This window comes from Heliangelus exortis, chromosome Z, assembly GCF_036169615.1.
Source record: "Heliangelus exortis chromosome Z, bHelExo1.hap1, whole genome shotgun sequence".
Lineage (NCBI taxonomy): Eukaryota > Metazoa > Chordata > Aves > Apodiformes > Trochilidae > Heliangelus > Heliangelus exortis.
Window position 1 is genome coordinate 72,829,173 of NC_092454.1, and position 26,504 is coordinate 72,855,676.

General features: G+C 41.0%; 1 protein-coding gene across 4 annotated transcripts in view; it reads right to left on the minus strand.

Moving 5' to 3' along the window:
- SKIC3 (SKI3 subunit of superkiller complex) overlaps positions 1-26,490 on the minus strand; it is a 47,307-nt gene extending 20,817 nt beyond the window's left edge. Inside the window, exons 1-29 of one of the 4 annotated variants that reach the window (XM_071729847.1) lie at positions 26,378-26,490; positions 25,932-26,061; positions 25,703-25,746; positions 23,724-23,821; positions 23,081-23,224; positions 22,151-22,242; positions 21,448-21,523; positions 20,046-20,186; positions 18,976-19,074; positions 18,771-18,879; positions 16,885-17,025; positions 15,182-15,283; positions 12,277-12,410; positions 11,559-11,645; positions 11,351-11,454; positions 11,104-11,230; positions 9,349-9,528; positions 8,567-8,691; positions 8,114-8,367; positions 6,015-6,117; positions 5,054-5,230; positions 3,985-4,129; positions 3,726-3,804; positions 3,535-3,596; positions 3,354-3,410; positions 2,213-2,281; positions 1,441-1,515; positions 683-824; positions 216-309 (exon numbers count right to left, since the gene is read on the minus strand). In XM_071729847.1, the coding sequence (XP_071585948.1) occupies positions 216-309; positions 683-824; positions 1,441-1,515; positions 2,213-2,281; positions 3,354-3,410; positions 3,535-3,596; positions 3,726-3,804; positions 3,985-4,129; positions 5,054-5,230; positions 6,015-6,117; positions 8,114-8,367; positions 8,567-8,691; positions 9,349-9,528; positions 11,104-11,230; positions 11,351-11,454; positions 11,559-11,645; positions 12,277-12,410; positions 15,182-15,283; positions 16,885-17,025; positions 18,771-18,879; positions 18,976-19,074; positions 20,046-20,186; positions 21,448-21,523; positions 22,151-22,242; positions 23,081-23,224; positions 23,724-23,813 (3,008 nt within the window). In that variant the 5' untranslated portion in view covers positions 23,814-23,821; positions 25,703-25,746; positions 25,932-26,061; positions 26,378-26,490. Of the gene's footprint in view, positions 1-215; positions 310-682; positions 825-1,440; positions 1,516-2,212; positions 2,282-3,353; positions 3,411-3,534; positions 3,597-3,725; positions 3,805-3,984; positions 4,130-5,053; positions 5,231-6,014; positions 6,118-8,113; positions 8,368-8,566; positions 8,692-9,348; positions 9,529-11,103; positions 11,231-11,350; positions 11,455-11,558; positions 11,646-12,276; positions 12,411-15,181; positions 15,284-16,884; positions 17,026-18,770; positions 18,880-18,975; positions 19,075-20,045; positions 20,187-21,447; positions 21,524-22,150; positions 22,243-23,080; positions 23,225-23,723; positions 23,822-25,702; positions 25,747-25,931; positions 26,062-26,377 lie in introns of those variants that run through there. The other 3 variants (XM_071729846.1, XM_071729845.1, XM_071729849.1) reach the window with 3 other exon arrangements.
- Between the last annotated feature and the right edge of the window lie 14 nt (positions 26,491-26,504).

Sequence of the window (26,504 nt, forward strand, 5' to 3'; positions counted from 1 at the left end):
CCAGGTAAGACAGACAAGCCTTTGCTTCTCCAGTTTTCCACCTCCAAATTTGGTATAAGGACATCCCCACATATCCCTTACAGTGCACTTAGATGAAATGGCTGAATTTAGAAAGCAAGTCTTACAAAAAGAAAAGGAAAACCCTTCAGTTTTTCAGCTGGTGCACACCAGAAAAGGAACTTCTCTCTGTAAACTTTCCAGGGTGCATAGTTTACCTCTCATAGGCATCTGCTGCCTGCCTTTTAAGATGGAGGTTCTCATTCAAATAACCCAGCATTGTGAAAGCAGAGGCATCATCTGGATTTCTTTCTAGAAAATCAGAATTGACAACATCCATGATCAGAAAGTGCTGTGAAAAAAGCACCACAAAAACATTGATGCTACAGTGCACACACATCTACACAAAGCACTTTGCCAAGTGCATCTGTCAGTTGCTCACTGGCATCATTTTGACAGGCTGCAGGCAAATAAAGAAGAGATTACCAAGACCCACAGCATGACATCAGGTTAGCTTAGAAATATTTAGAGTCTTAGGGAGTGACACTGCACACAGCAGCAGGGTTCTGGCAGACACCATGCAACCCAGACAGATCCCTCTTTGCTACAACTCCAGGGGTTTATCTGCTCACCCTGAGTGCATCTCTTAGGCTTGACAGGTTAGTCAGGTGTTTAAATTACCTACCTGTGTATTTTCCCAGGACCACGTGGGCTGCTGGAACAGCATTCATTTGAACAATGTTGTACTGATACAGCTCAGTGTTTCTGTTGCTTTTATCCTGCAGTGTTGAACATACCCAGTGGGCATAGCCTTTTGCTCCCTCATTCTCAAGAAAAAAACAAAACAAAAAATCAGCCACCCAAGTAGGAGTCATTAAACCTTCTCAAGCAACAGTGACGTAACAAAAGACACAATAACAATTATGAATTTTAAAGCATTAGTCTTAAGCAGGAGAAGGAAACACCAAAGAGAATTACTACACACACAGGTTTAACTTGTCCTTTGGGCAAAGAGAACTCTTAGAGTAATACTTGCTGGATCACTGAAGGGATGACAGACAAAAAATCTGTAAGAGAATGTAAAATCCTGTACATTCTTAGAACTCAAGGTACTGTCAATATCGTTGCTCTCTCCAGGAACAGGTATGATTTATGCCTTTATCTCTGTCCAAATCTGTGGAACACCAAGAATGTTTTTCCACAACTTAAGGAGCTGATTTTTTTGGACCACTGGAGACTAAGGCACTTAATAAATAACTGCTGGGTATTTAGCACCAGCACAAGCCAGGAACAACAAGAAACTCAGACAATCTCATCCAGGACATGACCACAACTGTCTCATCATTCAAGGCACTTCTGTATTTATTTTTTTTTTAAATTACATCACCCAAGCAGAAGATTAGATATGCAGCAACTTGAGGACAACACAACTCTCATACTTACATGCATCCTGAGCTCAGTTGTATGCCTGAAGAGATCCATTGTATCATAGCTGCCCACCTTCTCTGCAATAAAAGCCTGCAGAGATGCAAGAGTTGCTCTGGTCAGGTGCTTCAAAAATTGTGACTACAAACTCAGCACATGCTACTTCAGGCACATCTTGGGCATTTCACATGAAGACACTTCATTTTCCTTGTACCCCCCAAGAAATGTTGTTTTTTAACAATAAAATGAACACTTTTAAAGGGAGCACAAGCAGTTTCCATTGCATCAATACTCAAAACTTCAGGTCTGCTGCTGCTACTTTACATTCCTCAGGACAAAGGCTTCAGGACAACTGGCAGCAGCATCTGAATTAGCAGATGAATTTTGACATGTGATGGTGCTGGTTCTTCCCTAGAACCAAGTCTGCACATCAGAGATTTACACTTTCTAGCAGTGGCTGCTGAGAAGGGAGTTAAGGAGTGCTACACAGAGATACAGCTGGAATAGCTAGCACCTTCTGAAGATGGCACTTTATTGACAATAAAAACCTTCAGAGCACAAACAGTGACTTTTTTTTTCTTTTCTTAGCAGCCAGTTTCTTACAGACCTCACAAAATCAGCCTGCAAAACATCACATAAAAGATACCTGATGAATGTGGTCTGCATTGTACCACCACACTATGGTAACAGAGGGTCTCAACAACCCACAGGGGAAGCTCCTTTCACTTAAAACATTTAATTTTTGGCTAACAGCTGGTTTTGGTGAATAAGTCATTTTTCATCACCTTACCTGCCCAAGCCAGCACAGTAAGTAAGTAGGCTCCAGAGATTGGGCTATCTTGAAGGCTTCATGAGCTTGCTGCAGAACCAAAGAAAGCAGTGCTATTTTATGGTCTGGCATGGTAACAGAGCACTTGAGTACACACAGGTATGGAAATGAAGAAGTATTGGAAGAAATTTCATAGGAAAAACTGAGTCATTAATAAAAACATCTGCAATGCCATGGAGAACAATGCACTGCCCAAATAAGCCACTTCAGTCTTACTAAAATGAGACCTTTACAAAATCCAAGTTCCCCTCCCTTCTAAGCACACTTCCTTCTTAAAATGTTTCAGCAACTAGATTGCCTCTTAAAACATTATTTTAAAATCTCAAAGCATGCAGTTTTAGAAATTTGCTTTTCCTTCACAGAAGCAGTTAAACACATTTTCAAAATGGTGAAATGAATGATCACTCAAATTATCACAAATGATCTTATCACAAATGCACTGCTTATGCTCAGATTTGCTCCCTCAATATGAACAAAGTCTTGGCATTAGTAGTCTAAGCAGTAAGAATTCTGCAGTATCAAACTACTTTAACAAAAAATAATTCCATCACATCTCCAGTTAAAGAAAATTTCTGTAATTGTGAGCATTAAGTACATCAGGATGTAGTTTTAGCTTCATAAGAATTCTCAATTTCCCTTAAATTGCACTCTAATTTTTCTCCAGAGACACTCTGAAGGTTACACAAAACTCCAGTAAACCCTGTGACATGCATATGAGCAGAAAAGCAGCTGCCTATGGGAAACTCAAACTCAGGGTTCAGTTTGTGACTTAGAGCTAAAAGAGCCCTTGGTCAGAGTTGGTGTGCCTGGGTTTAACCACTTCTCACTCCTTCCAAATACTTTTCATTCCACTGTTGCTTGGAAAGCAACCTCAGAAAGTGAACTCAATTCAGAGTCCACTTATCACCTCAATAAGAATATTTAATTTATTTCTGCACCTCAAGTAAGGTACAGATCTCAACCGTATTTCATCCAAAGGCAGTATGTTTCTTGAAACTGAGAGGGACATTTTTCACTCTTTACCCACACTCCCACCCTCACATACACCCTTTAAAAAAAACAAAGGAAAAGGGAAACTATATTTAAGTTTGGAAAAAGTTACCTCAATGTTGTCAGTTGCCAGATACAAAACCCCCAAGTTGGTCCAGGCAACAAAATTCTAGACAGAAAAAATAAAATTTTAGATGAATGTATTATTATTATATTAAAAAGTAACAGTGCATCAGGGGAAAAAAGTTTTAGATGCCCACTTGAAACAGATGGCAGCTGCCTACAGCACTTACATTTTCCTCAGCTTGAATTGACTTGATGAATGAATGTTGAGCAAGAGCATAATTCTCAATACCTAGGGGGAAACAAGAGGGTTGGGGAGAAAAAAATGAGAGCTAAATGTAATGAAATTTTATTAAAATGTTAGGCCAGTTGTCTTCTGAATTACGGTATCGTGGAGCTAGGGGGTTTGTTGAAGACTTACCCTTGCAGGAAGCAACTACACCAAGAGCATTCCAAAAAAGATGATTTTTGCTGTCAAGCCTCACAGCTTTTTTCACACACTGGAAGAAAATCAGATGTGGGTTATATCTCTGAAACAGCACACACTGTTTATTCAGTGTTTTATTCAGGCACTTGTTTATTCAGAGGTGTAGGTTTTCTTGAGGGGAGGGAGAGTATGCAGACAAGCACCACTAACAATTTAAATCTTAAAAAAAATGAGAGGAAAAATGAAGCAATACCTCTAAAGACTTCTGCAGCAGCTCACTGGTCTCATTCATGTCAGTGCCCACTGCTCTGAGATGCTCTGCCTGTCGATAATAACTTATTCCAAGATCACACCATATGCTGGGCAATGGCATCAGCTTTAAAGCTCTGCTGTAACACCTACAGAAACATGAATCACAGAGCTATCATTCCAAGCCTCTCTGCATGAGGAGCAGAAAGCTGAAAAAACATCCAGAAGAGTGCTTAAAAACCTAAACCAAAGGCAAACATGCACAAACACAAACAAAAACAGGCAAGAAGGGAAAGCAAACAGCTAATTGATTTTCATTCAGACAGCTAACAAATCTATCTTGGTCTAAAGGCAGTCTGTAGTGCCCAGCACTCCTCCAGCTACAGATGTGCAGTAAATCAAAGCCACGTCAGTTGCAATATAAATGTTTTTACTAAACATCAGTCATTTTCATGAGATTTCCCCTGGGGACAACTTGACTTCATACATCATAGCTGAGATTTTCTGAACATCTGAATTTCCTGCCTTACACATCCAACAGCACAAAGCTCAGAGGGAGCCACAGAAGAGGCTATGGAAATGTAAAAAGTGTTTTCTATCATCATGAGCTTCCAGGGCAAGAAACAGGCACTCTCTCTTCCCATGTACTCTAGACATCATACCTAGGGCAAGAATAGATTATACTCTTATAAGAAAGAAGTACAGATACAGAGCTAGAAGTATTATCTTTAACTTCAGTACTCCTGGAACAATTAGTAACTATTGCAACCACACCATTTTTAAAGTGGCACAATTTGTTTAATGACAGGCAGGGTAGAACCATGCTCTGGTGACAGAAAGAAGGAGAAGAGAAGATGCCAGATAAGTGTTCACAGTCACCATGCCAATTCAGCAAACATATTCTGAAGTGAGTGGTGTAATGGGACCCTGTTTACCACTTCCCTGCTCTTTGCTCAACATGCAGCTGTCAACAGATCAGGTAATTTTCTAGAAATGAAATAGTCTAGAATGCTTCAAACTCTGTAACAGAGCCTCAGGGTTCACAGAAGCTCTTGGTAAGCAGAAATTATTACCTTCCTCCCAGTGCGAGCAGCTCATGTTTCTTCAGCATCTGTTTTTCTACATTTTTACCCAGAAGGAATCCCAGAACTTCAATGTTCACTTTGGCTGGTGAAAGAACATGCACACTGGTACAGGTATCTCCCAGCAGCTTCCAGAGGCAAGACACATCAGGACGATGCTTTGCAGCCCTGAAATTATGATACAGAAACCACCCCTTCAGACACTTCAATATCCTTCCCTGAAATAAACTTCATCACTTTCAAGAGTGGCACAAACTCAAATGCAATCAATCAATAAGCTATTTGATTATTATTTTTTTTTTTTTAATTCAGTTGTCTTCCTTTGCAAGCTGTAAGTGTCAATGGTCAAAACCAAAGAGAAACTACAAAATGCCAAGGTACCCCAAGTTTGTTGGGGCTCAGTTCTGAAAATCAGGCATTATCTATGTATGTATTATCTATGTATCTATGTAGTCAGCTGACTGCACCCACTCCTGCATTCTGGAGCACTGTCATGTCACATTACAAGGTGTGAGTCATCTGCAGAAACCCAATGGACCCTCTCCTGTGGAAACAGAAATCCCAAAGTTTAATTCAGGACACTGAAGTGTTTGTCACGAAATGCAAAACAAGAAGACTGAGGGAGGGAAGGAACAATTCCCTCTCATCCACCATTTTGGGTAGAAATCTCCTCCTCCCAGTCCTGGATACACAGGAAGACAGCTGGAGAGAGCTGTGTCTCACTCACACTTGTGTTATAACCAAATCTTTATACAGAAAAAAACCCCAAAACTCTGTAATTACCATTAATTTAAGCAGAAGTCCAGAATTCATTGTTCAAACCCTTTTCAATAAGGGGCCTTGTCCATCTGTTTTATTGTAACTGAGAATCCTCAAACACTTACCTCTTAATATTCTGTTTGTCAACCCACAACCCCAGTCAAAATTAAACAGCTGAATATTTAGTACTAACCTTGTGAAAAACTCAAGAGCCTGCTCTATGTAATCCAGAGCCCTCCTATCATAGAAGTTATCAAGGGCTGATCTTGCCAGCATGAGATGGCATTCACCAAGTCCTGAAAATAAGAAAAAACATCCTCTATGAAAAGAGATGGTTTCATGATATGCTTTGTAAAGGAGGAGTGGGAGGATAGAAGCCAGCTCAGTGTTTTACTTGATATAAAGATTTATACCCTGCATATGCTATGCCAAAGTCAAAAGACCCACAGTGCTCATAACAGAGATTTTGCTTTTAACCTATCCTGTCAAGTGTGAACTGTACAATAATTACACTATTAAAATAACCCTTAATTATTTATAAAAAAACATAGCATTTATGCTTCGGGGTTGGTTTGTTGGGTTTTTTTTTTGGAATCAGCAAGATGACTGCTTGGTTTGTACTCTTGATGGCACCAGCAGTGATTCTGTCTGGCAGCAAGTCACTGGTGATGAGTACCTGTCATTCTCAGTATCATTTTCACAGATCTGGAGCTACCTTCCTCATGCTATCATACCCTGTGCCTGTAGTAAACTACTGATCACAGTGCTCATGCTGTGCAAGCACCTTTATCTGCCCCCACTGGGTATTTGTCTTGACCACACAGAAATCACAACTTCCCCAGATGTCAAGAAACTTTGCAATCTAAAAATAAAATTTATTTTATTCCTAAAAGTTATGTACTCAAAAGATAGGCTGGAGCAGAGGCAAAATAACCATAACACTTATTAACACAAAAATAAAATACACTGTAAAGATTCAAGTAATACCAGTTTAGTTTTGTCACCCACTAAAAGAATATGCTCCAACAACTCAATACTGTCAAAGGCATCAGAACAGTAACAAAACTGCACTGAAATGTGTTTCAGAGAGTTTTAAGAAGGTTCACAAAAGATAGCAAACCAGACTAAGCATTAAATAGCCTATAAGAAGGAGAAAAGTGTTTTGTGACTCCAAGCAGGATGTGGAGCTAAAAAATGAGAGATCCAGATTAGAAGGATTTTGAGAAGGGACTTAGTGTGATTAAGAAATGGGTAAGTAGAGAGGCAACCAAAGAGGGGGTAAAACCTTGAAGCTGTGTCCTCTCTAAGCATTCTTTTCCAGGTAATGCTGTCAGCTGCCACCTGCAGACACCAAGAAAGCCATACACACATGCACACATCCATACAACACCTCTGCAAAGTGCTGCTGCAAGTGGCTCTTTCCTTTCTGCCAGACAAGTAGTAGCACTGCAACTTCCAGTGACAAAATTATGCAGGAGGTGGTGGAGGGACAACCACCCTGCCTGCCTTGCAGATGGAAAACTTGCTGTTGCAATAGGAACCCAAGGTGGTACAAGAATCAGCTTGCATTCACTCCAAAATCAAAATATTTGATTTTGAATGAGAGAGGACTCTGTAAATTAAAAATTCACATCAAGCAGCAAACAGCATCCACTCCAGAAGGATGTGAAGGGTAAGAATGACTGAAGATCAAGTGGCAGGGAGAATTACTTAATGCCTATCAAGATGCAACATCCTCCCAATACTGTCTATCTTGTGAGCCACAGCTCCATCACCAGAAAGGAGTTTCAGTTCCCCCATTTCTCTCTGCTCCCAGCTATACACTGAACACCTCTACATATTGCCACCTCTAACACCTCTCAGGCCTCTTGGGACACTTATTGCTACTTTTCATCACCTGTAGAAGTTCATAGTGCTCTGAATCACTGAGCCTAACACAAGAAGTAAACACTTATCTCTTAATATTCTGTTTGTCAACCCACAACCCCAGTCAAAATTAAACAGCTGAATATTTAGTACTAACCTTGTGAAAAACTCAAGAGCCTGCTCTATGTAGTCCAGAGCCCTCCTATCATAGAAGTTATCAAGGGTAAGATCAAGAAGTAAACATGGTCAGGAGCAGCATAAAATTATCACTGCCCACCTCTGAAATGGCAGCATGACTCCACTGCCTGCTGAGACAGCATTTGACAGCTGAAAACCTCAGTACACCAAAAACCTCTCCATAAAATAAAAGCACCACAGTGTAGTAGATGGAGAAAGAGCTAACATATTCAAATTCAGACACCATACCTTTCAGTGCAGGCACATAGTCTTCTGTCTTCTTTAAGATTTCTTGATAGGTGGCTATAGCATTTTCATATTTGCCCAGAATCTGCTCAACTTCTGCAGCTTTGTAAATGCTGTACACGAGCTCTGGGTTCAGCTCAGTTGCTCTCCTGAAGGATTTTAGAGCTGTTGTGTAGCTACCTCTGCCCAAGTAAGCCTCCCCTAGAGACTCCCAGCAGTTGGCATCCTTTGGATCAGCCCTCAGAGCTGCCTGCAAACTGAAGACACGAAGATATAAATTAATTTAGGTAAAAGTGATGCAGGTTAACATAATTTGTTTTGTTGCGTTACACAAGCACGCGACTGCGCACAACTTTTAAATGCAGCTGTCCTAAAATCACCTCAATTATTTTCAAAACTTGCTAAGGTAAAAAGACTTTACAGACCACAGCTCAAACCAAACACCAGTTCTCTTACTCAGCCACTGCTTGTGAAGGCTGATCAGTCCTCAGGTAGTAAAGCCCACGATGAAGCCAGGCCCACTTGGCTGTGCCAGCGGTCGCGTTTTCAGTCACCTTATTCAGGATTGACAGAGCAGTGTCCTAACAAAGCACAAAAAATGCCAGGTTAGTAAATAAATCTACATGTAAAGAACAAAGGTCTTGTTAAAGAAGAATCCTTCTCATCCAGAAAACCATTAACATGTCTGATCTGTTAATTACTGGAATGAGGGAATGCTGCAGGGGCTTTTCTGAAGCTGGCAGGCTGAGTGGCAGGTTAGAGGAGGAAATTATCACACCTACTGACATGTCTCTGCAATTCTGTAGAGACTTTTTTTGTTTTAAATCTAGAGGATACAAGTATTTGCAGCAAGTCAGATAGTTAAGACTGACTTTCCAGATGTTCCAGTGGAGTCTGTCACAGTATGGATTACACTTGCTCTGTAACAGGGGCTAGTAACTTTTTATACAGTGCGATATAAAAAATATTTTTTTAAATGTTCTGATGACTCTGCATGCTTTTCCTGGAAGGAGCAATGTGGAGGATGGAGAAATGAAGTGGCATAATTCCCCTGTCCTTCTGCCCAGCTGGATTTAATTGAGAACTGGAGCACTGCAGGTCCAACTATGAAAACTGCTAAGCAATGCCAGAACATCTGTTTTCGGATCCGATTCTCAAATACAGAGGTAAACGTGGAGTGATTCCTCTAAGAGCAGGATTAACAGAAATACAGAAAAAAAGCCCTGGATGTGCAATACCATGTCTCCAAGTTCCATGCTTAAGTCTACAACTGCTTCTCCAGATTCTTCATGGGTTTCATCCAGATCAAAGGCCTTTCTATAGCAACCACGAGCTCTACCTTTATCTCCAGCAATGTCTCTGTAGTAGTTACCTAAATAACAAAAGACACTTCCCAAGTAGCTGTCCAATTTTGCAGCCTGTAAGGAAATATGAACACAATGTAAGACAGAGTTTTGGAGAATTATTCTGATGGACAGGTCCAGTGATGGGTACTTCTTTAATCTTTGCTTATCAGCTTGTTTAAGTTCCTTCTGTGGTGTGTATCTGAGCAGTCAAACTTCATTTGAAGATTTCAGAGATGACTTGAGCTTAGAATATGTGTGAGAATCTGCTGCAAACCTCATGACCCAAAGCATTTTGTACATGAAGTACTAAAAAATTAGCTGTGCTGGAAGAACTCTTCACCATGTCCCACCATTCTCATGTTCCACTCAGTCTCAACCATTATGTTCATATTCACATTGTATGAAAATTAATTCCAGCCTTTTTTAAATTCCTTTTCAGATGTAGTTGGCAGATCTGTTTATAGTGAAGGCCTCCAAACAGTAGAAATCAGCCTTGACAATAATAATAATTTAAAAAGCTCACATAAACAGCTTTAGAAACAAAAAGTATCATTCACTTCAACCACATTCTTTGGTAAGTACTCTGCAGTTATTGATGGGCAAACAGTATTTTCATCACACGTTTTATTCATCAATTTTAATTCATCATCAACACTGGAGCTACTTTAAAAAATAAACATCGTTTGTCATCATGTTTATCATGTTAGATTTTACACATAAACACCATAAAATTACTAATGAAACTCCCCTAGCAATAATTTTCATCAACCAAAATCAGCCCATGATAAAAACACACCCCACTAAACCAACCAAATAAACAGACACAAACAAACACAAACTGTCCCTGTAGCTGAACATCAAAGCATAGCACTGAAGATGCTAAGATGGCACCAACAAAATGTCCAAGGACAACAGACTTAGTCTTAACCTGTTGATTCTTGCCAAATATATACATGCAAAAGCTGGGGGAGGGCTTTGGACATGGGGGGGTAGGGAGAGGACAAGGGGAAAGGGGTTAAAATGGGAGAGGGGAGATTGGGGTTGGACATGGGGAAGAAATCCTTTGCCCAGGGTGCCCCCAGAAGCTGTGGCTGCCCCATCCCTGGCAGTGCCCAAGGTTGGATGGGGCTTGGAGCCCCCTGGGCTGGGGGAGGGGTCCCTGGATTGTCCAGGTGGGACTGGAGGAGCTTTAAGGTCCCCTCCAACCCAAACCCTTCCATGATTCCTTGCTGATTAAGTCAAGGAGCATTAATTATGGTTGCCTCATCCCTGGAAGCTTTCATGGACACCTGGGATGGGGCTTGGAGCCCCCTGGGCTGGGGGAGGGGTCCCTGACCATGGCAGGGGGGGTTGCAACTGGGTGAGCTTTAAGATCCATTCCAGCCCAAACCATTCTAAGATATGGTATGATCCACACTGGTCATCTGGAGGCCTTGATTTTACAAGGAGAGGTGACTGAGAGAACCACCAGTACACCTAGCTAAACCAAAAGCCTCAAGAATTATGTGAGAAGAGGAAAAGAAGCAGGAAGGCTCAAGGTAGCTGCACAGCTACAGCTCCCTGTATTGCCTTTTTGCACAGTCAAACAAGCCCTGTAAATGAGAACAAGCAGAATAATTGAGTCTGTCATTCTTTATGAAAAGTTACCTTCAAGAACTGAGTGTGTGCTTTTCCTTTGTCCCTTTTTGTCTCATCACTCATGAACCAATATGTGAGCCCCAGATACTGATGATACTCTGCAGTTTCAGGCTTTCTTTCAATAGCATTTAGAAAACTAAAGAAAAGGAACAGAGGTCAGATCACAAAAGCTCTCAAAAGCTTCAAAACATTTTGTTCTCCTATTCTCCCCACAGACTTCCTTGTTAGACAAAGTTAGGAAAAAAAATACATCTACCTTCTTTCAGCCTGTTCATAGCTCTTTTGGGAATAATGGATGAAACCCTGGAGAGCATGAGACTCAGCCAGATCAGGGTGGGACAACAGCAGCTCTTGTGAAATCTGCAAAAGTGTGTAATTCTTCACTTGAATTCAATTCTTCAGTTATCTCCTCTATGAAACCAAGAATCCTATTTAGCTCAGAGCAATGATGATACAGCACTGACCTGTGCAGCCTGATCTGTGAAGCCTTTGTTTAGATAAGCCTGACCTCTGAGAGCTAAAACCACTGGATCATTGCTTGCATCCTCGACCTAGAAAAACAAGTAAGACAGACAGCCAAGTTATTGTCTTTTTGAAGGTGTCAAAGGCAGGCAGAATGCATGAAGATAAATTCAACAGTCAGATAGAATACACTTAAAGACCCTCAGGCAGAGCTATTTCGATGCAGAACAGGTAGGAGAATGTAGAGAGCAAGGACAAAGGTACAGAAATCCAAACAGGTACACAGTATCCATGTAACTGAGGCAAAAAAAGAGGGGAAGCAACTCCTGCTTCAGCTTCACCATAAGACCTCCAAATAACATGCTCTGGTTCATGACTGAAGAGAAGTGAGTGAGAGACACATGGAGCAGCTTTATAACAATAACTCAAATGAAGAGCAACAGCCTCAGAGCACAGCAGCACTCAGCAAGACCAGACAAGGGTAAAAGTGACAGCTCCCAAAATCAGAATTGAGATAAAAGGTGTTAGAGCAAAGCATAAAAAAAAAACAAACAAAGGAATGAGTGCTTGGATTGCACCAAAGCTGGAAAGAGGTGTCTAAAACACACAGAATGTAAAAAGGAGGCAAGGGGAGAAATACACAGCTTGAGTATTTAGTACAGAAAGACAAGAGCACTTTTACAAATAAAATGTGTATGTACATTTTAGTCAATGAAATACCTGCTCAAGTGATTTAATGGCTTCTTCTGCAGCATCAGCATCAGCAATTTTAATCAAAGCCTCTGCTTTCAACCTAAGGATAAGGTTCTTCAGCCGAAGGGTAGGACCCCCAGGAGTTCCAAGTGCCTTAAGAGCTGTTGACATGAGGAAAGTTTCATCAAGGAAAAACAGAAAAAAGGATATACAAGGAACACCTCTGTTCCTAGTATTTTTTAAGTCTTGATAATTATGATTTTTCAGTATAACAGAGCAACACGTAACAGAATTTTTTTTTGACTGCACTCTCCCATGTTGAAGAAATGATTCAGTAAAATTTATATCCACGTGGAAAAGTTGAGCTAATTTTAGAAAGGTCCTCTCTGACATGCAGAGACTGACTGTTTCCTAGCTGGTAGGCTTATAAATAGAATGTCACATTTTTCCTACCTGTGTTCTGAAGAAACAATGAACTTTCAATAAACAGGTTGCTTTACACTTCAGGGTTTGAAGTGAAAAATATTACTGGAAGCAGGGATTTAATTCTGCACCTGTGCAAAGGCAACTTGGTACCTTTCTAGGCAGTGCTGGTTACTTCTTTCAATACACAGCATAACCTCACCTCAGGGAATGAGGGCATCTGTGTAGCTCCAGCATTCTCCAAAGGCAAGAACTTCCTGAATAACTCCATTAACTGTATTTATTTTCACACATGATGTACTTTCATCTGACTTGACACAGCCAAACATAAGGCAGTGCTTCCCCAGGATTCTGTCCCACTTCCCACACATTCCTTGGCCTCCCAAGAAAATTTCTACAACAACAGCATCTTTTAGCTTAACTTAAACCTTGCACTGAGAAACAAAACTTTGTTTTTCTGAGCCTGCCAGCTTCTAGTTTCATTTGGTACTAGCTAGACCTCACACAGGAAAACAAAAAAAACCCCAAAACACTTGGTATTTATCTATCTTCCACATCACTTGCAATTTCAAAGATTTCAAAATCAGCTCTTCTCCAGGCTGGAAAAGAACTCTGTAGGCTACATTCTTGTTCTCATATGCTGCTTTTTCCATACATTTGATCATCCTTTTCACTAGTTTATTAACTTCTACTATTATTTTCTTTTTAAAAAGGAATGAGAGGATACCAAAACTGCACTCAAGATGTCAGCATGCTGCTGAAGTTCTTGAAAGCAACTGCACATTGGTGCTGTTTCACTGACCATTCCCCTCCCTGTAGTTCCTAATATTTGTCTTGCCTGCAGAGTACAGGAGGGGAAAGAAAGTCCTATTTTTTCATACAAAAGTAGGACCTTTCTGCTCTCTGCTTCAACAAGACTGTAGGATAGCTTTGTGGGAATACCTCTTCCCACAACCACATTATTTTGCATTCAGGACTATGGAATTTTTGTCAGTATTTTAACACCTAGTTACTCATTCTGGGAAATCTCCTTTTAGAGTTCTGCAAGACTGCTCTGAGTAGCAGCAAATTTTATAACCTCACTACTCAACACTCAAGGACTAGAAAAGAGGATGAACAACACAGGTATTGGTGCAGATGTCAGGGACATCTCCTGAAAGCCTGAAGAAAGTACCACACTGTTCATGATTTAAATTATTTAAACTGGCAGAAAAACACTCAATGTTATAATTCCACTTCTTAACCCAAGGCTTCTTCAGTTTTCCTTTACAGTCATGTTAGAGATCTCATCAATGACCACCTGGAAATCAGAGAAGGCTTTATCACACCTCCCTTCTCTGTGTTCTCATAAACTCCTACAATGTAATCTAAAAAAAAAAAAAAGCAGAAAAAACCCCACCAAAAAACTTTACAAAAGCCTTGCTGCCTATAACCTCAGTTTTAACTAATGCAGCCACCAAACAGATCAGACTTGTCAGGGGTCTTTTCTAGAAAACTTTTAAAAATTTATGGTCAACTCTACCAATTGCAAAGCATTTGGGTGCCAAGGCAGGTTAAGCAAGAAGTTATATAAACCACTTGGTACTTCAGCAGGTTTATCTTTATATTCCCTGGTCAAGTCCTAGGTCAATATCTCATAGTTCCTTGGTGCTATTTTTTCCTGACTTGTTTTGCAGCAATATACTTGTTTTACAGTTATATCAATGATATAATCACAGACAAGGTGTCTGATGAGTCCACTGAAGAGAAGGAAGGCCCTGAAAAGAATCACCTCATTTTCAGTCTTCCTGCAATAAATCCCTTTTTACCTACTTTGCTCTGTTCTTGCATTTTCCCCCTCACTGGCAAGGACTTCCTCTTGCTTTAATAGTTTTCCCAGACTTTATACAGGTCTTCTACCTCTTCAGATCTTTAAGAAGTTCTTAATTGTATTTGTCCTTGTCAGAAAAAAGCCCCTTTTGGCTGCCTTTTCACTTGCAGCCACCTGATAATGGCTCTGTTCAGATGAGATGTGCATCACTGTACCATAATAACCCCCCTCAGCTACCATGGATGAAGACTTGAGCTCATAGTGAGGTTGTAGCACTCACCAGTTTACATTAGCTCAATTAAATTCTTTTTTTTTTTTTTTTTAAGACTAAATCTGAAGTCTACCAGAACAAAATTTTGTGACACTTGCTCCTGAGGTTTTAGGCAATAATGGGCAGAGTCAGGCAACCACCAGCTGAAAAAGCACATCAGAACATGCAAACCTTCTCAATATTACCCACTACAGAGCCTTCTGCTTCTGATGAGCCAAGTATTTTCTCTTCTCCTGAGACCAACCAGCAGAAGGTGCTTCTCAGCTGTCACAAACCAAGAGAAACAGGGGACACCAGCACAAGCCTTGGGGATTTGTGCAGAAATCAAAGCACTCTGAGTGCTGGTAGCTCTGATCTACCATGCAGAGGTCACCTTGGCTGGAAGTGGAGTGTCCCTGCAGTTGCTCTTTCAAGCAGCAGGCAGTTACCTCGATTGCAGGACAGGACAGCATCCCTGTGCTTGTGAATTTTCATCTGTGCCTCTGCCAAATAATGCCAGGCTCCTGCACACTGGCTGGTCAGCTGCAAACCTAATGCAAGAAGAATGAAAAAATAAAAAATAAAAAATAAAACAATCGAACACTAAAAATGCTGCTTAGGGCAGCAAAATCACTGTAGCTGTATTCCCACACAATGCCATCAAGAACACGTTATCAGGAAGATAATAAGACACTTAATTACTTTCTGGAAGTTTTATTTTTAAACTGCTTTAGACATACAAGCCTCCACACAGTAAGGCAAGGATGCATGTGAGATTCTGTTGGGCTTATTTTGCATTTACCATTACATACACAAAAAAGAAAAAGGGGGAAAAATGAGGGAATAATTAACACTGGCCTAAGGTGCACTTTTGTTTCAAAAACAAACAAAAAATCCCTTCACTTTGATCAGGCATTAGCATCAGCCTGTAGACACTTACAAAGTTTTACTTGGACACCAGAAAAGGCCTAGAAGGCAAAAACAAGATGGCAAGAGTTTTTCACTGAAACTTCTGCATAAGCTTGCCTCAATTAAAAATTCAGTAATAAAACTAAATTTGAGTCTTCTAAGATGCATGTATATAGTAAGCACTGCCTTGAAGGGTCAGTGTTTAAGACAACATGTGGCTGACTGGGACAAATATTATTTCCATGCATTACAGCTTCCACTGGCAACAAGAGCCTTGCCCTTTGCATTCCCTCCTCCATGAGCAGAGAATTACACATAAATGTAAAAATAAATAAATTAAAATGATCTGGGAGATTTATGTATTGTCAAAGCATCCAATGGCCATTTAAAGCCAGAACAATTTGCCTGCATGGAAGACTTCTTCCACTGAAGCACCTGAATTTTTAATTCCAGATTTTAGGCCAGGCATGTTTTTTCACTGAGTGTCAACTACTGCAGAATATTCTGAAAACCCATTTCAGAAACAATCTTATTTTAAACCTGGGTGAAAGGATGCAGAGTACCACAGCACACCCTGACTGACTTATGACTTAGATCCCAAATACTTATTTACACAGCTTTTTCAATAAGCTGTTTGGAATTTTCCATGGCCAGCACAGAGTAAGTGGAAAGCTCTATTTCCCCTCTTGTATATGTTCAAATAATTTTCAGAGAGTTTTGCCAATTCATTACAGAGTAGTAAACCAACTCTCTAGCAAATCTGGCTACTGAGAAAAAAAAACCCTGATATTTCTTTTTTAGGTACCTAATAAAATTGTTAGAGGTCTTAAAATTAAAGTCTTTACATGACTTTAAAGGGAACTCTTTGTGATTCAGGTGTAGAAATGCTGATTAGAGAAACCTCATTATATTTTACTGCAAAAAGTCCAAATTCTTTCACTAGTTGCTACTGCTGTATTTACTGCTTCATCTAGGTATCTTCCCAGGTATCTCCCCAGTAACAGATTCAAAAAAAGTTTAAAGTTGATCACACTAAAATACTAAGGAGCTGTCTATAACAGCAATGAAAGGCTTGAGAGATGTTATACCTAAAGCTGCATTTAAAAAAATTCCAATCCCTAATCAGAGTGTTGAGTATTCTTTTAAAATCTAATTGGACTTAGAAGTGGAGAAGCACTATACAAGATTTCCAGAATATCCAGCCTGGTGTGCAAGTTTCAGAGCACTTATATCACATATTTACCTTCAGTAAGACTCTTAACAGCCTCCTTATATTTCTTTTCTTGGAGGAATTTGACACCCAATCCAATGATGGCTGGACCACTGCTTGCATCCATCTCCAAAAGCCTAGAAAAGCAATCGAAGGCTTCTTCTGACAAAGTACCTAGTTCCAGAAAAAAAAGTATTTTGTACTGAGTTTTAGATTTAATAAAAAATGCAACAGCACAACTTACCTACACAAATATGACTCTTACCCTTTGAGCTCAAAGTAATGAATTTATTAACTAAACTTTCTTCCAAAGGCATAAAATCACATTTCACTCTCCAAACTCAAAATGGAACCCAAAACCCAAGAAGTACTCTAAATCCTCACAAAAAAGAAGAAAACCCCCAAACTTGTCGGTTTGAAAACGGAATTTTTAAACACTCATGTTAGATTCCTGCAGGCATACTTCCTTTATTAATAAAAATTGTTTCATGTGCTTTTTATGTAAGCCCAGTAGAATGCCCACTGCAAAATTTGCCACAAACAAATCCATGTAATTTCCCTGCCTTCTGTGCTTGCAAATTTTCTGTCATGACCTTGCTAAAAGTTGTACTGTGAAACCACATAATCTAATCTTAATTTTAACTGATGCCACTAACTTTTTACACTTCTGGTTAGCTGTGACTGTAATCCTGGCAGCCCTTGCTCAAAGCAACTCTTGTGACTTGCAGCAGCAGCCCCTGAACTGCAGTTTTCTTTTAGAAATTATGGACTCATTTGACATAAAGTTTGCCTCTGATTTAGATTCAGTAAACATGACTAATATTGCATGTGAGACCCAAACCCACGAAGTTTGGGGCATGAAAGACTCTGAGGTGGTTGGAATGAGTCAGATATAAACAAACAGCCTTCCTAAAACCTCAGCACCATCACCCCAAGATGGCTGTGGGATGGTGAGATGCTGTCAGAGCACTGGTGCACAAAAACTGTGCTAACCAGATGCTGCTTTTACTTTGGAAATCAAGTTTCTTCATGCTTCTCTGAAAATTATTCTCATGTGGAAATGGAAGTCTGGGCCTCATTTGTCTTCATCCTTTCCAATCAAAGTGAAAAATCCTCTCCTGTTTCATATTGCTACACTGTTCTATGAGTCAGCCTTCAAAGCTGGAAAAGGTACTCTTCTACCTAAGCTGGAAGTTTTTTCTCTTTATATAAACCAGAGGTTTTGAGGGGTTTTTTTCCTGGTTTTTTTTTTTTCTTGTTTTAAAAAACAAATAAATTAACTCCTGGTACCAAAGTTTAGTAGTCTGAGAAAGTGTCCAACACTACTGCAACATAAAGAAAACAGCTTATGTTTTCCTGAAGTCATTACACACCTTCAGATCCCTGCACTATTGAACACACCATGGTATTTTTTATCCTGAGATCACACTTTTCTACTCAGAACAAGTATCTAAGCAGATCTGTTTATTCCCTAGGCACTCTTAAAAAAAAACTACTTCCACAGATGTTTGTTTTCTTCCCCTATTTTCTGTGTCAAGAATAATGTAAGTGTTGCCCACCCTCAGCCTTTGAGCACTGCTTAACATTCTCCCTTCCCCTTCTGGAGAAGCTGACCTTGGTGTACCCAGAGGGGCTGCCCTCCAGTTGCTCTAAGTTATTCTTTTCCTGTGACTCTGTACATTGTCAGTGCTGGACATAACAGGCAGAAATTTTTTGCCAACAGCCACCACCCAAACAGAGATGTAGGAAGCAGCAAATCCTAGGACCAAGCACTTTTCATTTCCCAGCAGGCAGAACTGTAACATAAACCTAAACAGTGCACTTGTGTCGGGTCATGAAGGGTAAAAAACTTATAAAAAAGATTGTCTCTAAACTAACTATAAAAGAAATAATTTAAGACCCAATAAATGCCTACTCACCTGACTGAACAAAGTGCAAGCAAAGTACTTCTAAAGGGTAACTCACAGTAGGATACAAAGCCATCATGTCATTACAGGCCTGTTCCAACCTAGCTGCTTCATGAGGAAACTTGAAAGAGAAAAAAAAATTTATTCAGTTGTATGAATTATCAGATGTAGAATACTGAATTTACTCATTGATGAAGGCAGATCAATGTAACCTTACATTTGACAAGCACTGGATAAAGTCCTTGTAGAGATTCTGGTGGTCCTCACCAGGAACAGTGTCAGCAGAGTTCACTGCATGCTCGAAAGCAGTCAGAAGCTGAAATAAGAAATAATTATTAGGAGTGTAACAAACAATGATTTTAAGAAAATGCTGTGTTCATAAAATAGAATATTTCAGTTGGAAGAGACCTACACCATCAAGTCCACCTGCCTGACCACTTGTGGGCTGACCAAAAGATACCATGTGTTATTAAGAGCACTGAGCAAACACCTCTTAAATACTGACAGCCCAAATGCCTCTCCAGGAAGCCTCTTCCAGGGTCTGAGCTCTCCCTCAGTTAACAGATGCCTCCTAATGTCCAGCCTGAACCTCTCCTGATGCAGCTTTGATTTATTACTGCACACCCTTTTGCTGGATCTCAGGGAGAAGAGCTCAGCACCACCCTTTCCACGTCCACAGAATCACAGGATGTTTAGGTTGGAAGAGATTCTGGGATTCAGAGAGGTCCAAGAAGAGATAAATTAAACAAAATTAACTTTGGCAAGAGAGAATAGTGTATAATTCATGATCATTCTGTTCCTCCCAATTAGCTTTGACATTCTCTTCACAAGAGCTTAAAATCTACAGGAGAAAGAAAAATCTGAACCCAAAAGCTCCTCTCCAGGGACAAGGAGAAGGAAAAACAGCACAAACCTAACCCTCACTCTGGGGGGAAAGACCCCCAGAGCTTCTTGTTTTGAAGAATGTCTACATTCTAGACTCTGCCAAAGCTTATGAGTGATGCTTCTGGTACCATCCAGCAGCAGAACCACAGTGCAAGCTTTTACTCCTGCAGAACTTAAGCAGTTAATGAAGGAGTTCCAAGATGAACACTTGGATTTATGTATCTTAAGGCCCATCTCAGGCTGCTGGACCCTCAGTGGTTTAGTGAAAAGGTAAAACCAGCCACCTTTTCCTGAGAAGTTTAGTGCTGCTGGGCATTATTGAGACAAGATCTGCATGGGTCTCAAGGTTTCATTTGCAGGGTAAGTGCATGTAAGTGTATCCAGAAGAGTGAGAAACATTACCGACTGCTCAGCCCTATTATCCCGGCTCTGCGTGCTGTCTTTCAGCAACTTGATCATCTTCTTCCACAGCTGATGCAGCTCTGCCTTTTCTGCACCTTCCCCCTGCTTCATTTGTATCAGTTTCTGCCATGTTTCAGCCACCTGTCAACGCCATCAAATAAACATGCTGTAAAGAACCCGAGGTTTGACACAAGTTTTACAATTACTGAAGAATTTGCTACACTAGGGTTGACTACAGAGTAATGGTTAAAGTAATTTTGCAGATGCAGCTGGTTTCTGACTACAGAAATTATCAGGTCCCAAAGCATTTTGTGAGATTACCTTCTAAAGTACAGTAAACAAGGAATTCCAACTCTGGCTCCTAGGGAAAATCAATGGTAAAGAGAGACCTAAGCAGTCATCTATAAACTCTGAAGAAAAAATAAAATCTTGTTGAACCTACAGTACTAAAAACAGAAAAAGAATAGCAACAATTCATGTTGAAATTCCAGTATGGAAAAACAACAGAACTAAAAAAGAGAAAACAGGACCCTGGAGCCTAATCTGCAGTTTATCACTGCACATGGTAAGCATATCTTCCTTCATATGCTAAACTGAATTTATTTTCAGAAACTGGTACACACAAGAAGCTTTGGAGCTAATAAACAGTCTTTATCCTGATGCTGATATGGAAAATTTTTTATTTCCCACTGTTGAAGGGGAAGGGAGAAGAAGACACGGAGTAAGACCATGCCCCACCTTGTGAGAATGAGGGATTTTAAAGAGCAAAGAAAGAGTGAATATTCTAACTACAAAAACGTGTTAAAATACGAGTACAGGCAACGTTCCTGTTGGGGCATTCAGGGATTTAACAGCTCCACCTCGTGGTAAATCGACAAACAAGAGCCATGACGATTTTTTCAGTGTCCAGGACTCAGGGTCTGGCAGAGCGAGGTGGGATGAGGCTCAGGAGCAGCCTCTGTTCCACTTCCAGCTCACCCTCTGGCATAAAGTTACCAGGGACAGTCCAGGATGGGACCACCACACCCCTGAAGGTCTCCTCAGACACCCAGAACTGACCCAGCCAGGTAAAGGACACCTGACTCACACATCTTCCATGAAAATGGACATTTGGGTACTCCTGGAAATGGAGCAGAAAAGTTCCACTCTTGCAGCCAGTGTACCCATATCCTCTGTCAAGTTTTTGGCATGTTTTATGGAGTGCATCCAAGCCTTGTGCAGTGGAAAAGAAAGGAATGAAGTTAAAATCAGTTCTGGTTGTGGTGCACGAGGATATTCTCAGTGGTCTGTGAAAATGTATCTCACTGGCCAAAAAAACTGGCTATTTCTTGGTGGAAAGCAGTTAGTTGTGGTCAAATGGGACTCTGTTGTTAGAAGAGAGAAATTAAAGTGCTCAGCTTACCTCTGCATATTTCTTTTCTTGATGATAAAGTTCCACTAGCTTGTTACACACATCATACCATTTCTGCTTGTCACCACTAGGAAGGAGTGAGGAAGAAAGCCCACATAACAAGCTAAGTTTTCAATATATTAATTTAACATATTCCAAATTCTGGCAAATAATTTTTTAGTGGGTTGAGGTATATTCAAAGAAATATTTAGAATAAAGACTAGATGGTCCTAGCAGTTTTATTAATTGCTGCTGTACTTGGAGTTAAAAAAATAATTATATATTTAATCAATTTTCAAAATAAATACAGAAACAGAAGACTCCAGTCAGCTACATTAACAGCCAAGAGTTAGACTTGAATCAGATGATATACACCATGTGATGTTAAATCACAGAAAAATAAGCCTACTTATTACTGCAGAGAATGACCTAATGCAGACAATCACAGCCAAATACTTCAAGGCAGTGAGTTTAGACACAGCATGTAGGATAACAGATTTTTCAAAGCTACTAACCTCAAGTGCAACTATTCCAAGGGTGTTTGCCCTGTCAAAAGGGACAAGAAGCTTTATGCAGAACAGAGAACCTTAGTAACAGGGCTGACTCACTCACAGGGTAAGGCTTTAAAAAAAGGAAAATCATGTCCTGTGTATCAGTAATGGCCTTCACTAAACTAGAAATCTTAGACTGAATTACAGCATTCAATAACCTTTACCTTTCATAGAGTTCCAAGAGCTTCTGGTACACATCTGCTAAGTCTCCTTTGATGTCTGTTTGCTTGGATTTTTCATACATATTTGCTAATCCCTTAAAAAAAATAGATATATAAATAAGGTTTTATGTCAATAGCATTATTAGTACACTGCAAGTTCTGCATACAAAAATTGCTCCATTGCTTTTACTGGGGTACAAGTATTACTGGAGTGGCCTCTGAACAGAATCTACACTGATATTTCTGTACAGACTTCTGAATACATGTACTTAAAATGAAAAGCTTTTGATTTTCTTCAGAAATGCCTACAGCTCTTTGAAACCCACATGTATTAAGTGGTTTTGTCTGCATTAAATTCAGACCACCTTGCTGAGTGCTATGACAAAAGATCTATACCAAAGAACCACAGCACCATGTACAGGAACAAAATGCTAGAATCTGACTGCAAAACAAGTGAGGAAATTCCAGTGCACCTTGAAACCAGGCACCAAGTTTTGCTTTAAAAAGATATTTACATTATATCAGAAAAAATGCAGGTTGTATGCAGCATCATGCTTCACAAGTCTCCAAATAACACAACTGTTTTAACTACTCACTGTTACAGCCTGTCATGCACATGCCACACCTATTTTAAGTGTATGCTTCTGTTTTTAACTAACAACAACAAAATTCAGTAACAATCCAGCTGATGATAGAAAAAAAGCTACTAGAGAATACATTTTCTCTCCTGTGAGAGAAGCACTGTACAGTGTTTCCTGAGATACAAGCATGGATATTTCTAAGCAAGAAAGAATTTTATTCTGTTTCATGTTCTCCTTTGCACTTTGTTGTTTCATCTACAATAGAAACACAAACTTAAATATCCTGAAAATAAAGCTCCCCCTGCTTTTTCTTTCCCAGGGAAAGAAAAGGTGAAGCTGGACCTCCACATACCTGCCATGCCAGTAGCTGGTTTGGTTCAAGCTCAGTTGCCTTCTTGTATGCTGCTTTGGCCTGATCAGGCTGCTCCAACTCTGCAGCTGCCAGGCCAATGAAGACCCAGGCATTGTAGTTGTTTTTTTCTTGCTTCAAGACAGCCTAGAAATACACAGTTTAAAGTGAAACTGGTGAATGAAATGCATGCCATGGATCCCTGTATTTTTGTTATTACAGTTTACTGAGTTTTTCTTATTCTCTATGGTAATATTAGAAGTCAAGAAGTCACTTAGGAAATGTCCAAGATTAACAACTTCTGCTTTTTATGCCAGAGAATGCTTCATATCTGGACTGTTCTGCCAATAATCATATCTGTACCTCAGCAACTAAAGCACTCCTCTTGGTGTCTGGATTAGAACCAGATTTTTATCTCTGGCACTCAATATTCTTATTGCCACATATAAGCAAATGCAATAGAGGAATAAAGGTTTAGCAGTGAGGAACTAACACAAACACAAAGAAGTTATACCTATAGATCAACCTCAAGCTACAACACCAATAAGCTACTCCACACTCTGCATTATTATACAGACTTGGGGAATGGGAACAGCAAATAAAATGTGCAAAAAACCCAGTGGTTTTCAAGTAAAAATTTAATTACCTTGCAATGTTTTAAGGCTTCCTTATATTCTTTATTTCGTATTGCTTCTCTAGCACTCTTCAATGCTGCCTTCACCTCCTTATTTGACATTGTGGCTACTAAGAAAAAAGGACTGATCAGTTCTTAAAAATACATACACTGAACTCAAAATATTGTTTACAGCCTACTGCAGTTGCATAGAGAGCATCTTAAACATGGAAATATAGTGCAGCATGCCCAAAAATGCATCCAGCACTAGAAACTGCTGAAACACAACTACCCTTAGCATTCTTTACTTATGTTGAGCTCCAACAAAAAAAAATTAATTCAACATTCCAAAATTTTAATGAGACGATGCAGCTATCCTGGAAGGGAATTTTGTTTGAAGTTTAGGATAAATTTAAACAGGAGACAAGGTGTTGAGTGACAGTCACCACAGTAAAGATTCCTAAAAGACCCTCAGCATCCAGTCTCTTTTTAAAGAGGAATTACTGAGCAGTGAGCTGTGCTAAAGAGGCACAAGGCCCTGGACATGTGTTCAGGGGGTTGTCAAGGATCAGTGATGCTCTTCTGTGCTATGGTCTGCAATGCTCCTTTTCCTGGATCCTCCTGGATCCAGCAGATCCACCACGACTGCAGAGTGAAAAAGCACTTAAATTCACACCAAATCCCAGGCTGGTTTGGGCTGTAAAGGACCTTAAAGCCCACCCAGTCCCACTCCAAGAGCAGGGACAGTACTATCTCTCCTTAAATCAGTTAGATTTTATTGGGAATTTAAAGTTCAGTGTGTTTGTGCAGGAAATGAGAGTATATTGAATGACCCCTCTTTTATCCTTTTTAAGTTATCTGCTTCACCCCTTGAGAAACAAAGCAACACTGCTAAAGAAGAGGCCAAGAAGAAAAGAAACCAAGGGAAGAGCTGCAAAGGCACGTTTTCATTAGCAAATTCCTGTGTTTCTCTGCAGCTTGTAAACAACTGCTCACTCCTCTCCTCTTCACTCCTCTCAGTGCTGAGGCTCAAAGCAAGTCCCAAAATGAAACTAAGCTGTTCTGTAAGCAACAGAAATATCCTGTCAGCACAAACACTCTGGACCCCAACACCATTCCCTGGTGAGACTCCTACCTTGACAAAAACAACAACAGAAAAGAGGACCAGGTTACCAATAAACAGAACAGTCAAACACTAACAGGAAAGCTGACAGCTCTGCTGCTTGAGGGCAGGGGGATCTCCCTGTCAGATGTAGGAAAAGTTTCCTTTACAGGAGCTCTGGAGGGTCACTGCTACATTTCAAAGGGACAGAAATGTTTTAACATTTGACTCAAGAACACAACTTCCTCCCAGCTTCCCAGCTGAGTGTGAAATCCAGCACAGCACCATGACTGCATCAATTCAAGAAAGAGACTCAAGTACTCAAATAGAGCAACTGAAGGACACATCATGGAGTTCAGAGAATCATTACAGTATGGATTTTGTAAATTTCAAGGAATGGGTTGGGCTGGAAAGGACCTTGAGGAGCATCCAGTCCCAGCCCCCCTGCCATGGTCAGGGACCCCTCCCCCAGCCCAGGGGGCTCCAAGCCCCATCCCAGGTGTCCATGAAAGCTTCCAGGGATGAGGCAACCATAATTAATGCTCCTTGACTTAATCAGCAAGGAATCATGGAAGGGTTTGGGTTGGAGGGGACCTTAAAGCTCCTCCAGTCCCACCTGGACAATCCAGGGACCCCTCCCCCAGCCCAGGGGGCTCCAAGCCCCATCCAACCTTGGGCACTGCCAGGGATGGGGCAGCCACAGCTTCTGGGGGCACCCAGGGGCTCAGCACCCTCACAACAAAGGATTTCTCCTCTCCATCTCCCTTTTCCCAACTCCAGACCCTTTTCCTCCATCCTACAATCTAAGGGGCACCACAGCTTTTCCAGCCCCTCATGATCATCCGCGGCCTTCACGCACCACGGTGAATGTTTTGCCTCAGATGAAGTTCTGAGTAAATGCATTAATTACCTCAGGGGGATGAGGCTGAGGAGCAGCGCGGGCACTGAGGAAATGTGGGGCCGGAGAACAAAAAAAAAAAAAAAAAAAAAAAGCGTTTGACAAGCGAGAGGTAATGGGTGAAGGGCCTAGGAGAGAAATTAGTAATGACACGGCAAAGCTTGGGAGCAGATTTAATGTATCAGCCGGGAGCCTAAAGAGAAATAAATTAGGAAAAAATGAAGAAATCTGTCAAACTTACGCTGCTCGGCAGCTCCTGGCGATTTTTTTTTTTTTTTTTTTTTTTTTTTTCCCTCACACAGCGGCCTCCTCCCTCACCACAAACACTGCCCCGCGCTGGCGCTGCCCGCCCTCAGCCCCATTTTATTCACCTACAGAGAAAAGAAATAAAATAAAACCCAAACATCCGTCAGCTCAAGACCGGGCACACCGCGCCGCTCCCCGGACACGGCCCCAGCAGCACCGGGCAGGGCCGCGGGAAGGCCCCGGTGCCCTCAGCCCCGCTCTGGAAGGCTCTGACCGCCGGCAGAAGCGAAGCCTCCGCGTCCCCCCGCAGCCATCCCGGCGGGACAGGGCACGGCAGGGCAGGGCAGGGCGGTGCGGAGGGTCCGGGGCAGCCACCATCCTCCCTCCTTCCTTCCCTCCTTGCCTCCCTCCTGCCGCCGCTTCTCCTTCCCCCGCGCTCACCCCTCAGCCCCGGTCGGCCGACATCTTGCGGTCCGGTCCCTCCTCCCTTCCCGGCGGGGCAGGCTGGGAGCTGCAGTCCCGGCTCCCCACATCCTCCTTCCCTGTCTCAAGGCGTGCCGGGGCCGCT